The 17,055-nt window shown below is 44.4% G+C and overlaps 1 protein-coding gene across 1 annotated transcript; it reads right to left on the reverse strand.

Annotated features, from left to right (window-relative positions):
- Window positions 1–1,977: 1,977 nt before the first annotated feature.
- Window positions 1,978–16,579, reverse strand: lrfn5b (leucine rich repeat and fibronectin type III domain containing 5b). The gene is made up of 6 exons (XM_067572894.1): window positions 15,949–16,579; window positions 9,785–10,701; window positions 8,815–8,989; window positions 7,526–7,859; window positions 3,824–4,124; window positions 1,978–3,685 (listed from the first exon to the last, which is right to left on the reverse strand). Exons 2-6 carry the CDS (start codon window positions 10,673–10,675, stop codon window positions 2,990–2,992), a joined length of 2,397 nt encoding a protein of 798 aa, XP_067428995.1. The 5' UTR covers window positions 10,676–10,701; window positions 15,949–16,579; the 3' UTR covers window positions 1,978–2,989.
- Window positions 16,580–17,055: the final 476 nt, after the last annotated feature.

Genomic DNA, 17,055 nt, shown 5'->3' on the forward strand with positions numbered 1-17,055 from the left:
TGATTCTAATAGGCTGAATTAGGCCCAATGATCTCTTTAAATAAGACAATTGACCACAAATTGGACACATCAATGCCCCGATGTGATTTTCCCCACATCATGATTGTCATTAAAAGCAGGCAATTGTGGCATCACAGACGATGTTGTTTAAAGTGCTCCATAAAGAGACTCATCCTGTCAGAACCAACTGAAACTCACACGAAGGAATGAAAAGCCCATTAGCAGTGACAGCAGAAAATGAATTTAATTGACAGAACATTGAAGCTACTATTGAGAAGGTGGGGGGTGGGTGGGGGGGGGGGGGGGGGGGGGGGTTGTTTCTGACTTGATGGCATTCGAGCAGCATATCAAATCAGCCCAGATGGAGGAGGGATTGGCCAGTCTGTTTGTAGAAGGCAGGTCAGACTCAGAATCACAGAGATTGGCATGTTCACTTCTCAAGCAGGCCAGTGGGTGGGTGGTTGTGGGGTGTTAGAGGTTCGGAGGGTTGTTTAGGAGCACGGCGAGTCACTTGCAGTTGAGAGGAGTGAGTCAGCATGATGCAAGGCAGTACACAAGAGAGGAGGGGTGGTGCCGGAGGGGGGTGGGGGATGGGGGGGTGTAAGAGGAAGACTAGACAAGGACCAGGAAACACATTATAAGGGTTTCGAAAGCGGGTCAGGCTCATGTGGTGTTGTGAAGGGGAGCGTGTGGTTCTGATCTGGCCGCAGGGCTCACTCCACTCTGCTTGTTGCCAGACCTCCAGCCGAGGTCTATCACCCACTCACCCCACCACTGCCCCCCCCCCACCTTCTCCCCTCGCCCCCTTTGTGAAGGTGCACTGAATACTGAAGAGCCAGAGGCTGCATGGCTGGCTTACAAAGGGTGCTCTTTTCTCTGTCTCCTGCATTCCCCGTTCTGTTCCACTCTACATTCCTTCTTACTCTCCGCTCCCTGCACCCTCTTTCTCACTTCTCTCTTCCCCCTCTTCTCTTCTCTCTCTCTGAGCTGTCCCGCTTTCTTCCCTGCCCCTCTCGCTCCCTCTCTATTTCTTCGTCCTCACCCCTGCCTCTCTGCCTCCCACCCTCCTCTCTGTATTTGTTTCACAAAACCTTCCATCTACCCCTCTCTGCTTCGCCTCCTCTCCTCCTCTCTTTCTCCGTCTCTCTCCCCAGAAATGCATCTATTATTAACATACACTTGCCAAAGACTGAACCAAGGTTCAGGCCAAGCTCCTCAGCATTTTAATCACCCATAATGAGAGCTAGAAATAATGAATAAAAGCGCTTGAATTGGGTGACAGCAATTAATTTATGTCTTGCATACTGAATGTGCAGCTAATCTTAACAGATTAACTCTGTGTTCCCCTCCTTAACTCTGTATTCCTAATAAGCCGTATCCCTTGAGGTTTAATGCTGAGAGAAGCATGTATATAAAAATCAATCAGACAGCACCTGACCACCAAAATACGCAGTGAATAAGAGGTTGTATTCCAGCGGATAATGCATATTATGTCAGTCCTGCAATAGGAGACATGACTGTAATTGTAGAATTAGGTGCGCCCAGGTTCCTATTGCAAAGGTTGTGTTTAACCTCTCCTGTGGCAGGTTTCTGCTGTAGCTCCCATCTGAGGGCGCGGGCACAGTGCTGTCATGCGAGCGCGTAGATGTGCAGGCGAGAGGCATCCCCGGTGACTAGCATGGCCTCTTTTCATCATCTGCTTCCCTCCCCTCTTTGTACAAACACAAGGGCTCAGGGCAGGGATCTGTCAGAGGTCCACTACTCACACAGAGAAAGGGGAATTATGTTGCTGCAAGACTACTGAAACCCCAAATTCATTACCGCTTTGGCTGGTGGAGTTTGCTGAACCATGGGATGCATCTATTGTTTTGTTCTTTACAGCACAGAAAGAGAAAGCTGCTCTATCTTGCTGATGTTTTGGATAAGTTGGTAATTCACAAGTCAAGCTGAAAATGAGATAAAAATGTCCCTTTTGTCACTGGTTTATTTATACTGGTAAACATCAAACAGAAACAACAGCAAAATCAAGAGCTGACGTCCTTCCATACTTGTGATTATCATTTCTCTTACATCGACAAGTTCATTTACAATGGTTGTCATTGGCGTGTCATGAAAACGTCAGTAAGTAAAAAATATGGAAATTAACCATGTCTCATTCCTTTGGATCCTCATCCACTTGTAATATCACATTACTTCCTGCACCTGTCATGCTGTTGGTGTTGGTTCAATCGCCGTCGAAATCAGTCATGACAGGAATCCTATCAGAGTTGAGTCTTTATGTAATTATGTGTTAAAAATGTATCGATTCAAACCGGAGGGCAGTATTAGGCTGAGTCGACTTGTGCCACAAAATGCTGCATTGTGCTGTGTCTGGGAGTGACGGGATGAAAAGATGGAGCGCTGTCTACTACATTCTGTTCCAGCACCTCTGGGATGTAAAGCACATTCGTAATCTCCCCAAACCACCACCAAGGTAATTAAGACATGTCACCATCTGTCTGTAGAGCTGGAGACAAGAATCATGTTCAAAGTCTACAGAGATTGTATCACTTTAAGTAACAGGCAATGAGACTGCGAGTATAATAAACCCACCTCCTGTGCGTTTCGTTCTTTGTTATAATACAGTATGTCCAGGTTACTGCATTCAATACCACATGAACACTTATTTTTGTCTTGAGATATACAGCATCTCACACAACTAAACATTTTTGTACATGAAGTTGTTTTATACATCGTTGTGCCTTTCATCAAACTTTGATCAAACGTCGTTATAAAGAAGACTTTGATAGGTTATAAGGTAGAAAACAAATGTGAAACATTTCCCATAACCCTGTATGTCCGCCTTACCCCCACATATACGAGGGAAGCTTACAGGTCTCTCAATGGAGAGCACAAAAGCTCAAAACAAGGCATAAAATCCCTGTCTGTTCCACAACGGGCCACAAATCCAATTCAAGAAAACAAGAGAACGCAGGTCATAAACTCCAAATCATAAAGTGCTCTCCAGAAGCCACTCAGACCTGGAGAGCTTGTCCCTGGCCCGGTGAATGTTTGTTGTGCTCTTGAGCTGCGGCAGCTCTCCGCTCATCGAGAGGCTCCGCTTGGAGCGCAGACTGGCCCCAGTTTTGGGGTAGGCCACATAGCAGCGCTCACTATATGAGTCTGGGTTAAGGGAGTGCCTGCGGTTAACCCTAACACCCCCTGCAGGCACAGTCATGTATTGTCGAGGGGCCTGGTGGGGCCGTGGACCCCTGGGAACCGCAGTCCATTTGGTGGGCTGCCCGGGTACAGCCAGAGCGACTGCGGAGGCTATTTTAACCTCCGAGGAGTTATTCCGATTCATGTTATCGAGCTCAACATCTGCCTGAGCTTCAGCTCGACGGGCCTCTGAGGGTTTTGGGGGAGCACTGGAACGTTTGGGCCTCGGAGCACCTGGGGAAGCTGGGTGCCAGCTGTGGCTGGCAGCAGAGGTAGACACAGTGCAGTCAGGGACAGAGGGTTTGGTGGTGGCTACCACAACTGGCGGTCGCTGCTTGGCTGGCTCTGGGGGTGGCAGGGACACTCTGAGGCAGTCCTTGTCATTCTTCTCTGGACGCAGGACCTGCTTGGAGAGAGACTTAGGAATCCCACAGCCCTGCAGCTGTCCATCACTGCTCAGTGACCGAATATCCCCCATCTCCAGAGCCTGACAGCGGAGGAGACAGGAGACATGTATGTGAAGAGAGAGAGGAATGAAAGCAGTTTTATTAGACACCCCTGTTTCAATATTAACAAAAATAATGAACAGAAAAAGAGCAAACAGAAGGAATCATGCCAAACTGACCTTATCTACATCTCCTTGGTTACACACCCGGTAGCGCACAATAAGGAAGATGATAAAAGCAAGCACTGAGGCCACAATAATGCCTCCAATGATAACCACAATGGTGCCGCCAAGAAACTGGGACTGCATGAAATGGCACCTCAGGTACTGTGGCTCGGTGGTGAAGTGGATACAACCGATCACCCTGGTGGCCGTCAGTGATGTCACCTGGTCATCGTAGATGGCCAGAACACACAGATCATATTGTGTACCAGCCGCCAGATTGTTTACCAGGATGTTCTTACTGGTCGGGGGTATCATTCTGTAAAAAGAAAAGCTTTGTTGTGAGTTCTGACATAGATTAGGGAGGGTTAAATTGAAAGGAGACAGAAGCAAATCAGATTATCCGTCTTATTGTTTTGTAGGGATAAAATGAAATGACAATCATTTATCTCTCAGGGGGCTATTTAAGATCTGTCTAGGCATAATCTTTTGTGGCATTTTATTTGTTCTCTCCAGCATCATTACTGATAAAAGGTTGCTTTAAGTAGCTGGGGATGCCTCAGTTTGTTCATAACATCAGGATTACAGGCACGACTCTCTAATGTGCCCCCTGCTTTCCGTAGCTGCTGCTGAACACCATATGTGTTGGTGACTTCGAAGTTCATTCGGAAAAAAGGAGCCTGTGCGAGATGCTATCACATCACAGTGATTAGCACAAAACATGGAGTGTAAGAGGGTAGAGATGAAAGAATTCTGTGTATGCCAGTTTCTCAGATGGGCATGCCTCTGATGCTTTTTGTAAAATACTGGCTGACTACTCTTTCATCTTGCTATCTGTCCACAGCTTAGTGCTGACATTCTGTTTTGATTTTGTTGATTAAGCATTATCAGGGTTTTGCACGTAGTAAGTGATACACTGAGACGAGGGGGGATTATGAATCGAAGAATAAGAAGTCAGATACAGTGCATTAGTCTGCACACCGCAAATAATCATGTTGACAATCAGGTCCAGTTCTTAATAACTAAATATCCAAGGGGATTTAAAAATTCAAATTAGACTATAAAGGTAAAACAAGGGTCATGGGATTTTTAATATCGTTCCAATTAGCTTTGGTTTATTTGCATACATATTCAGATTTAAAGGGGACATATTATGCACATTTTCAGGTCTATATTTTTAATCTGGGGCTTTACTCGAATATCTTTGCATGATTATTAGTTCGAAAAACTCCTTATTTATCTTATACTGATCCTTTACACAGCCCCTCAGTTCAGCCTCTGTCTGAAACAGGTCGTTTTAGCTCCTGTCTCTTTAAAGGGAAATTCCGGTATTTTTCAACCTGGACCTTATTTTCCCATCATTTTCGGTCTGAATGACTAATGTGGACAAATATTTTTGGAATTGTCCAGTGTTGAGCAAGATCACTACAGCCAGCAGCCACAAAACGGGCTGCACTGTAATCCTTGAGTGCAATAGTGCCTGGTCAAAGTATGTATGCTAAAAATTTTTGCCACTGACAGGCTCAGATTGTTATTAGTCAGTGTCTGACAATGAAAGTAAACACAGGAACTAGCCGTCTGTAGCAGCATTATCGCTAACTGCATAGGGAACTACATCCAGGGCAGTTTACATGTCAGTTTGTTTACGTCTGAGGCTGTGGATAGCTCAGCGTTTGTTCTTGCTAGAGAAGTAGTAACTTAGGAAATTAAGTAAAATGGTTCATGTCTGCAAGTTTCCAAATTGCAAAGATAAAGTGACAAGATCCACACTGTGCAGTTTTCATGGATTACTGCTGGACGATAGAGATTTACATATTGTAATTCCTGACACAGTTAGTTAGTAATCGTATTTTCTTCTAAGCTGAGCATTTGGTCTAACTGGCCTTGCTCTTTTCATCCAGTTGATTCTGTGGAGGTGAAACAGTGTCCAGGATGACATTGCTGATAAACTCTGTAAATCCATGTGTAGTAGTTACACAGTTGGGATTACACTCATCAATGGACACTTCTAGATTTTCCAAGTCTGGCAGCAACAGGTCCCATTCTGCAGAAAAAGTTTTCCTCTTCACTCATCAGGAGAGCAGTGACCACAGGAACACCAGCAGTTTCTCTGAGGTAACTGTTACTGTATGTTGACTTTCCTGACAGTCCTGTTGCCTTTCTGTCTCCATTATTCATTTTTCATTTGTTTTATCTCCTCTCTGTGTACTCAACTACTGATCAAAGAAATACAGTTGGCCAGTCAAACTGAAGTGACTCACAGTCATCCTCATTATAGTCCAAGGGATAATCTGTCATTGCAACAAACTGGTGTACGTGGACGAATATGTGAGTGGTTCAGTTGGCCGGCAAACTTCCCCAGATGCAGTTTCCTATGCAGTTAGCCATAATGCTGCTACAGGCAGCTAGTTCCTGTGTTTACTTTAGGGGTGTAACAGTACACAAAATTCAAGGTTTGATATGTACCTCGGTTTTGGGGTCATGGTTTGTACGATTTCAGTACAGCAGGATGGAATGGCTCATTGGCCAAAACTATTACTGAAACAGTTTAGTTGCCGCAGTGGAAAAAGAAAACAAACTTTCTGTTTCTTGCATGGAGTCAAGACACCTGCTGACAGCTGTTTAATGCTGATTTATGGTCTAATTTTCAGTCAGTCAGAGGGGCCAAACCACTACTTTTACTGCAATACTTTTTAAACTACATTTTGCTCTCTCAGAACTGGTTGTTACAGTGGGGGAGACATATTATCGTTTCACTGCTGAGATAACAGAGCATATTTTAATAATAGTGTTGCACTCGGTCAGTGTCAGGGTAACCAGGCTAACTTGGCTAAGCTGGCTAGCAGACATCCATGCTACAGCTAAGTAGTGCACTGCCAAAACATTCCAGGAAGAACTCATGCTCTACAATTATTGTTCCACACGTCAGACTAAGTGGATTATTTAACTATTTTGACAGACAGTAACGGAGTAACAAATCCATGTACCATTACACCCCTAGTTTACTTTCGTTGTCAGACACTTATAACAATCTGAGCTTGTCAGTGGCAAGAACAAGCACTTTTAGTGAACGTACTTTGATGGGCTCGATTGCCCCCAAGGATTACATTGCAGCTCGTTTCGCAGTTGCCGGCTGAAGCGATCTCACTAAATACTGGACCAATTCCAAAAATTGTTGTCCGCATTAGTCACCCATAATGATGGGAAAATAAGGTTCAGATTGAAAAATGCGGGAATTTCCCTTAAAGGCCCTCCACCCGAGGAGCCTCCTCTGTTCTGATTTGTTTGCTTCCAGAGGCTGCATCATACATGACTTCCAGCCGCTCGGGAGGCTACGTCAAATAACCATGAAACAAACTATAGTAGTAGGACTTCACTACTTTTTTAATATGAACTTTTCAAATACATCCATACATGTTCGAGCTGAAATCTGATTTGAAGCGGACAACGCAAACAACATATGGAATAAACTTAGTAACCAAGGCTACAGAACAGATGGACGTTTATTTGCATGCACCACAAGCCGATGTCAGAAGCCACTTGTAGGTGGCATTTCTACATATGTTAAACCTCACGTTTTGGGTCTTTGACCATGTTTAACATCTGATATCATAGCAGTATATAAATAACAGAAAACCAGAAAAAGCATATCATGTCCTCTCTAAGGTTTGTTTACTAGATCAAATTATGTATTTTGGCAAGTACTTTATTTCTCCTCACCTGTATACCAGTGAATCATCATAGCTCCCATTGTATTGGATCTGGAACATGCGGATTCCTGGAATACTCCTCTGAAAGTTAAACTTGACCAGGGCAGAGGTGGACGTGGCCTCGGCAATTACTACTTTCTTCTCCTGGCTTGTCTTCGCGTTCCCCAGAGGCACCCCTACTGCCTCCGCCCCCGTCTTGGTCACTGTGGCGATATCTGATGATCCAGGGTCAGGCTCCTGCTCTGCGATTGTGTTGTTGGTGATATGAGGGAGTTTAGCAATGACCAGATCTACGGTCTGCTGAGCTTCGCCGGCCGGGTTGGAGGCCACACAGGTGAAGGAACCTGGAACATAAACTGATTGGATTATCGCTCTCACTGATATCTATTATTACAGATAAGTACTGCAGGCCACACATGCATTGTACAATGTTACAATTTCATTTGGCAGATGCTTTTATCCGAGGCGACATACACATGAGAGTTAATACAACACAAACAAGGATCTAGTCAGGAGAGAACAACACAAGTAAAGTTGCAATAAAAACATAACATATATATTCATTTAAAAGAATAGTTCGACATCTTTGGAAATGTTTATTTTCTTTTTTTGCCAAGAGTTAGGAGAGATGATATTTGTCTGTTCAGCCAGCAGCCGGTTAGCTTAGCTTAGCACAAAGACTAGAAACATGGGGAAACAGCTAGCATGGTTCCAAAGGTAACAATATCCACCAGAACTACTAAAGCTCACTAATTAACATGTTATATACATCCCAAGTGTAAAAGCACAGTGAAGTTGCAGAGTTTATGTGGTGGACCTACCATTATGATTTGTGACATCACAACTAGTTTGGAAGCTAATCGTGGTCCAGTATGCAACTTACACAAGTGTGATGTGGAAACTTAAAGCCTCCAGTGCACATACACTGTGAATGGATTTTTCAATGAGGGTGAAAGAGGAGATGTCATTTTAAGGTTTATAAAGAGGTAATTGGAGTTTTTTGTGGAAAAAGCATATCAGTCACATATTATTATTCCAAACAGAATCCTAAAATGTGTCTGGAGAGGGTCTTTAAAGGTCTGAGAATGTTCATGTAATGAACTTAGCCATCAAGGTGAAAAAGTTATTTTTCACTCCATTGTGACTTTAATTGGTGTGCGAACCAACACTCTTCCACACTCTCAACTTTATCAGCCGCTGTAGACAAATACTTCAGTCCTATAGGCCTCTGCGCACACAAGCAAACAACTAATTTTGTTCAGTCAACAACACAAGCACAGCCACTGAGTGTAAACAGACCTGAGTCCTTGACAGTGCTGATGAGGATGTCCAATGTGCCGTCAGTGTGGACCGCAGCCCTGGAGGAGTTGGACATAAGGCGTCCGTCAGGGGCGATCCAGTGGATGATGGGGTCAGGGTCACCCCTCGCCTTGCAGCGCAGAGTCACACTCTGACCCTCCAAAGCTCGCAGCTCCTGAGGCAGAGAGAGGCGAGGGCAGTTAATGGGAGGACCTCAGCATATGTTAAATACACAGGCACACTAATTACATGAAGCACTGAATCCAAAAACACTTTGGGCAGACAGTCATCTCTTTAGTCTGAATAACTGATATATTAATGCCATTACTGATGATGTTGTGTTTTATTGCTTTATTCCCTCTAAATATAATCAGCAATTGATGATTGTCATGATATTGAATTAGCACGATTATGAAGGCAAGATAATCAAAATGACAGCACATTGCAGCGTATATGCTGTACCCCAAGTAAAAGATAATTTTCTCAGCAATTATGTAAAAGAGGTCTGCTGAATGTAAATGAGATGCTATAGCTGTAGTTATTTGGCAAGGATTTGATCAGATAATTTTGTTTGGATGCATGAATCAAGGGCTAAATCACTGTAAGCATTCGCTGTGTAATAAGAGCTTCGCCACAGATCCATCATAAACCTAGAAACAGCTTTATTAAAATGATAACTGAAAATCCTGCTAGAGAACTTCTCGAAAAACTCTCCACAGGCCACAGTTTGATTACATTTTAAGTAAATCCTATATATTTTACAACACTCAGTTAGCTGAGTGGGCCAGATGAGTCCCACAAGTCTTGTAAGACTCCTCTCGCTCACAAAGCTAATATTTGGTGTGACAGTCAAAGAAAGCAAAAAGTGCCACCTTGGATTTACTGAGGCAGAATCCGATGTCTGGCTCAGAGACTGTAACTGTAGCAAGTGTTATATCTTACAGTACACAGCTCAATTCTGAGGTTATACCTGAGAGTGCCTGGTGATGAGAGGGGGCTCACACAGGAACTCTTCTTCTGAAACAGTCCAGAAATAGCGTCCAGCTAGGTGTTGCGGTGAAGCACAGGTCTCCAGATCATCCTCCCTGCGCAACCTCCGCAGCCAGAGCAGCTCACAGTTACACCTCAGAGGGTTCCCTCCGAAGCTCAGCGCGAACGACAAAGGCCCCATTATCCCAGAGGTGGCCAGGACCCCTGCTCTTTGGAAAATAGGGTCTGGAGGAAGCTTCTGGAGCTTGTTGGAGGTCACATCCAGCCTCTTGAGCTTCTGCAGGCCAGAGAAGGTGCCCTCTGGGATATAGCTGAGCATGTTGTGGTCCAAATTGAGGGTGTGGAGATTGGACATCCTCTGAATGGCCACCCACGGGGCACTTTCCAAGTTGTTGTAGGATAAGTCCAGCTCTTCCAGGGCTGTCAGGTCATTGAAGGCCCCAATGTGGATATGGGTGAGCTGATTGTTGTTGAGGATGAGGTGGTGCAACTTGGACATGCCGCTGAAGGTGTCATTGGTGATGCGGGTTAGCCGGTTGCTGTCGAGGTGAAGGGCTCGTAGGTTCTCCAGGTCTTTGAAGGCATGTGGCGCGATGGAGCCGATGGTGTTCCGAGATAGGGTCAGGTCAACCAGCTTGGTCATGTTAGCAAAGTCTTTGCGTTTTATGCTGGTTACAAAATTATCCCCCAGACGCATCTCCACCGTGTGCCTGTCGATGTTAGGGGGCACAAACAGAAGCCCCTTTTTGTCGCACAAAGTTGCCAGGTTAGGGTTAAGCACCTGGCAGACGCAGCGTTTGGGACAAATTTGAACTTTGTGGGCCTTCACAGCCATGCCGAGGACCATCAGATACACCAGGAGAGACTCCATTTGGCTTTTCAGTCAGGTTAATACACCTAAAAGAGATCAGGGCAAAAAGAGAAAGAGAAAAATAATCATGAAACAGTTAAAGAACGAAAAGCACTGCAATTTGTTTAATCTTTATCAAACTGTCATTTTTGTAGCAGGGTAATCAAACATGCACTGAGAAACCCCCTTTAAAAAGTGGAACTGGGGATTCTGCTCCTTGAAGTTGAAGCTTTTCCACTAGATTTGAAAGACTATCTTTGCCAGCTCACAGCCAAGATTCACAGCGAGTCCAAATTCTGCACAGGAAGCTAAGCAAGTCAATGCCTGAACAAACAATAAATGCTGTGCAATTAGACATGAAAGTAAATAGTCACCTGCAGACTTGAGAGTGAAACATCCTCTATAATCTGTGATTTTTGTGACAGTTCTCCTTTTTACTGCCTGCTCCCCTGATCATACTTTTTTGATATGATAATGCCAGTCCTTTTATGTTTGTGTACAGAGGGATGAAAGTCTAGACTGACAGTCCAGGGCCTCATCAGAATTAGACTGATATCTCACAGGATCATATCGCCAATAGGAAGGGATGATTGGGCCCAGTGCCTCTGTGAGGATGTGCTATGCCTTGCTATTGATTTTCTCTCTGTTCTCTCTGCTGCTACTCTTACTTATGACACAGCTGAGATGGGGGATAAAGAGGGATCCATTTGATGAATCCTGAGACCTTGTCAGGGATATAGCATGTCATAAAACTAAGAAAGTGGAGATCAGATCACAGCTCTGCAAGTGCACCACACAATGTATCAAAATGAAAGCGACATTCATGTGATTATATTTAGAACTGAAACTTAGTGTCATTTTTGGTTTAACATGTAATATTTACCTCTGCCGGTGTCCCATTACAGCACACAGAAAGGAACACCAATCTAATCAAACATAGTGAACAAGAGATCCAATCCCACAACTATAGTAAAAATCCAAAGGCTAACCTTTAAACACTGAAGAGAATGGCTGATTTATGATTATAGCTTTCTGGTTTGCTGGTAATACCTCCATTGTCGACAATGAGTCTTGGAAAGCGTGCATAAAAATCTTGCCTCAGCAAAGAGCCTGCCAACTGAGTACCTTCATGCTTCAAAAGCCTCTGTTGCACGGGAGCCGTGACACAGAACTCACGGTGTAATAACCTTGACAGTCGGAGTATGAAGAAAATATCATAGAGCAAAGAAAACATCAGACAGGATGGGAGTGACATGCTGCCGTGTGGGGGCATGTTTTTAACTTGAGCAGGGAGTGAAGGGAGCCCGGTGGCAATTTGACAGCTGGGTAAAACGTATCACAGCCTGACAAGGAGGCAGGAAAGAGGTCGCCTTCAAATGGCTATAATAGCAAGGGAAGGGATGATATCATTGGAGGGAGCACGCTGGGTATGACATTTTCATGAATACTGCTGATCAGGCAGCAATGAATCAATGTCTTTCCCGCCCTGTTTTTACAAGGGATAATTTGCCCAGTTCAGGGATCTGAACTGGTGAGAAACTCAGTATTAAATCATGACTCTCCTTAAAGGTGGCAGATGACTTCAGTGTCAAGCAGTGCTGCAAAGCTATGTGTGGTGATTCCCAAGTATGCACTGCATGTGGAAAGTGTGATATCTACGTCTATGCGTATGAGTGTACAAAAACTAAGGTGTACGCAAGTGTGTGTGTGCTCATGTTGGTGTTCCAACCACCTTCTGCTCTGACTGTGAGTGGCATGGCCTCTGGATGTGCAATGAGGCGGAGAGGACCTGCTACTTCCAGACTCGAATAGCGCTGAAGACGTGATATTGATTCACTCTGTGGAGATGGGGCTTTTTTTTGCTGCTGAAAACTCAGCCAAACGTGAAGAGAATGGTTGCAACGGTAATCCCTACAAAATTCGTTCTGCGAGGACAAAAGGACAACCCCTCGCTGCCGAGACAGGGCAGGAAATATCTGTTGCTGTCGCCCTAATTTGCATTTAATTATGGGTGTTCCACCAAGATTTGCATAGCATGCTGCACTCATCAGGTACATGAACAAATAAGTAGATAATCAATCTATGTGTTCATCAATCACACACTTCATCTTTAAATGTCACACCCCCCCCCCCCAGAAAATCATTATCCTACAAGTTGGGCTGTTCATTATAGTGAGGTGACTTGGGAGGGACACAAATAAACAACAAAACAGATAATCTACTGGTGCATTAACCATAATCTCATTCTTAGTCAATCAAATGTTCGTTTACTACCTCTGAGCAGGTCTTTTTGCCCTCAGAGAGCAGAACAGACTGACAGCACACACCCACACACGCACACCAGTGGGTGGATTTGTGCCTAATAGAGGTAGCTCACTACACAACAACCCCCAGCTATGGAGACAGACATTCATGCGCAGCAGCAGTATACTGTAGGAGAGGATATCTATGGTCTCCCTGGGGCAGCATTCGCCAAGAAAAGCCTTATGCAGCACACTGCATGCCAATCGGCTGGTGAGGTCATGGGGGATATGTTTTCAGATGGTCTAACTTATGCTGGAGCTCATGTGAGAAAGCCTCTGCAATCCACGTCTGGGCAGAGAATCAGGGAAAGCAGCCCTGCGAGAGAAAAGGTAATGAGATGAAGTCTGCTTGGTATGCCTCCACGCAGGTCGGAACGATGGCACATGGCAGCGTCTCGGCGGTGTCTCACCTGGGTTACTCAGGGAACAGCGGCCGGACGACTGCTGCTGCCAAAAATAAGCTCTGTTGTGTCAAGGAGGTAAACTGATGCTGCAACATGATGGTAAAATGGTATCGACAAAGCAGTGAAACAGGTCCTCAGCCTGCTTGCTTTATGAGACCAAATGGAGCTGCTGCCTCTGCTGAAGTGGATCATATTTTGACTAAGCTCGTAGAAAATTTTATTTTGTCGGATAAATGCTCGTTGTAGCCCGAGTCCAAACATCCTGATCAAACACTGATGCCGTTATGGCCGTCTAACTAACACATCTGTGTTTGTGGATGTGGGTATGTGCTGTGACACCCTTTTCCTACAGAGTCTGCCAATGTTAGAATGCAATAGCTCTTGGGTGACAGCCTTGATGCCATGGCAACATAGAAAACGTCAGTTTTGGGTGAGATGTAATCAGTTCCTCGTTTTCAGATCACCTAATAATATTTAGAACAAAGAGTCCTCTCTGGAGAAAAGGGCCCTGACAATTTAGTTTCAGATAACAATTGAGGTTCTGATAAAAGGCAAGAGCAACCTCATTGTACCATTTATGGCATGAAAAGAAAGGAGATTTTACACTCAGCTAATTTTGCATCAGATTCAGTATCTGGAGTGACTGAATCATTGCCACTTTTTCTAGTCTTGCACATAATAAAAACCTAAATGACTTGATGGAGAACTCTGATGTAGTTTGAATTATTTTTCAGTCAGACAAGCTTGTATGAGAAAGTGTGTGTGTGTGTGCGTGTATGTGTGTGTGTGTGTTTGAATCTGCGTGTGTGCCAGGGGGATAGCATACTAAGCAGACCCCACTGCATCAATAGAAGTGCTGTTCATCAGCATTTACAACTCCCCTTTGTAACTCCAAGTGTTTTCTTTCACACAGTATCAGAAGAAATACAGAGCTGATATGCTGGATATGTCATGAGTGGAACATCAGTCCAACAACAAACAAACACTCCTCGTAGTTCAGGCACCGCTGTCTTGTACTGAAGCGGGAGACGATTTAAATGCTGATCACTGACTTTGGATCTTAATTCTTGCACCGCTGTGACGAGCCCCTGATGTGAGGGCCTTCTGACCTGGGATTTTCTTCCGGAAAGAGGAATGCAGAATCCTTGAACACCAACTCTGAATATCAATATGGCTTCCTCAAGTGAATATTCTCCACAGTGTAGGCTTGCACGTCTGCAGATTTTCAATTCTGCCTATTCTGAGATAAAATTTCAGGTACAGGAAGTGCAGGAAAAAGTTAAATCCCTTCCTATCTTTGTGAAACACAATACTCTATCGCAAGAGCTTTTTTCATGTTAGAGTCTAAATATGGGGAAATAAGGGCAGCCGAAATGAAACCCATGATCACTATATCAATCGACTTATTTTCCCTCTCTCAAAGACCCTCAGGATCCTGTGCTTTCTACCTCACACAGCAACAAAATGGCTAAATAATGTATAATCTTCTCTCTTCTTATTGTGCTGTGTTATCAAAAAGCTGCTCTCACAGTAGTCTGCATGCACACACACATACATACACATCATGTGGACCAGGTGTGTGCATGCATGCAAGTTTGTGAATGTGACTGTCAAATAATCTCAATGTTTCAAATCTTGATGAAAGCATTTCAGCAAAAACAAATGCTCATTTTGTGTTGAGCAAAAAAAATTTGGGTCAGTGATCGTGAAGCTGGTCTGCAGAACAGCCGTGGTGCTCATGAACCACATATCACTTCTCTGCTATCAGTGAAAGGTAGCAGCATAGAGGCTACATCATTGAGTGCATTAACATAGCAGTAAGAGCAAATAGAAGCAGCAAAATGAGGCGTGGGCCTGGTTTCAGCGGTGTAGCAGTTACAATGGTGCCTCAGGCACTCATGAATAATAAGATATGTGACAATTAACACTCGACATAAGACAAGACCATTGTACCTCATCCTTTGAAAAAAACAAAAAAACAAAAACACTTGTCACCTGCTTTCATCCATCACTTGGCAACATGTTCCCTCTGCCCACACACTTATCCAATTATCAGTTTTGTTACAAAGGCTAATTTAGACTTTATCACACCTTAATGACTGATGTGTAATTTGCATATCAGCCAGGGTTTAACCACAGCACAGAGACATTACACCAGCAGATAGCCTATCACTGGATCCTCTGGGCTGATAAAATACACAATGAAGCATCTTATCCTGCACGTATCTGAGAGCGGGCTGAATAATCTGCACATCAGGCATGATTCTCGTTTTCACCTGTAGGGACAAAAACAGCACACAATGCATCCAAGTGGATACTGAAATAAAATTGCTATCTGATTGAATGTTTAGAGATTTAGAGATAGAGATTTTTTTTTGACCTTGCGGTACAGGTCCTGGGCTGGTGGGTTACAGCCACAACCCCCCTGTCACAGGGGAAAATCTGAGCCCATTCAGATGGGTCCTGAGAGAACTAGCCTACTTCAAGTCAATATTGCGCCTCTTGAAAGACAGCCCCCCCCCCCCCCCCCCCCCCCTCTCCAAAAAAAAAGAAGAGTTCAGAGGCAATTGTAAAATATTGAATTTACCTTGCAGATGAAACATCAACCCAAGTCAAGGGAGGATGGATGTGAGCTGATTCCCTCCCAGGAGAGCTGAGAGCATACTGAGTGTCTTGCCTAAAATGAGACCGACGCTGCCTCTTGGAGATAATTCAGGTGTCCCGAAACACGCGTCTTGGCTCCTATAACATGTGACGGCCTGCGAAACCACCGATGCCCTTCAAGAAATCCATGACCATAAAGGACGATTCCTCTCCGATCTTCTCACATCGGAGAAATGTAAATCAGCTTTCCCTTTCGTAAAAAAAACATACTGGGAAAACGCAAACCTGAAGGGGTCCCGGTGTGGCTTTGAGGCTGCAGCTGTGCGGGATCGCCTCTACTGCGCATCTGCCTGTATGCACCTCCAGAAGAGAAAACGCCTTTGTAGCGACAGGCTGCTTTAATATCTACAGCGCTGTGAGTGACTGGTGCTGTGCTGAATCCAGCCAGATGTGCGTATCGCTTTCACGGGCTTTTTTTTTTCTCCCCCTGCCGATGCAGAGCTCAGAGCGAGTTAATCCAGATTGACTGAAAGGTTGCTGCCATAATATATCCCCCCCTTCTGCCCCCGGACTACTGTCACCCACCGACCCGGCTCCATTTCTGACCAGAGGTGCTGTGCTCGGAATGGTAATCGGTGCGCTCCGAGCTGCACAGAGACCATTTGTGTGCATAGACAGATGCAGTGCCTCCCAGCCTATCTCAAAGGCAGGCATCATAATTTATTCATGTAGATTCAACTCTGCTGCACGAAAATGCAGCAGGCCTATAATATTCTCTAAAAAATTAAATGAAATTTTAAAGGCACAGATATATTTATCAGATTTAGACATAAGGGAGATGCAGGTATAAACAAGTCTGTCATTGAAAATCCACCCATTCCTTTAGATAAAAACCTTTTGGTGTGCAGCATCTAGTCTATAAAGCCAAATATAGCAGCCTATAGCTGAATATTCCTGCATGTATTACATAGATTATTGGCAAGAAAGTGTTGAGTTGGCTGAAAGTGAAAGCCCTGGCTCCCCGTGGGTCTGCTTGGCACTCGACCCATCACTATCTGATGCAATGATACTATGGCCTTTTGTGCAAGTT

Source organism: Thunnus thynnus, chromosome 18 (assembly GCF_963924715.1).
Source record: "Thunnus thynnus chromosome 18, fThuThy2.1, whole genome shotgun sequence".
Lineage (NCBI taxonomy): Eukaryota > Metazoa > Chordata > Actinopteri > Scombriformes > Scombridae > Thunnus > Thunnus thynnus.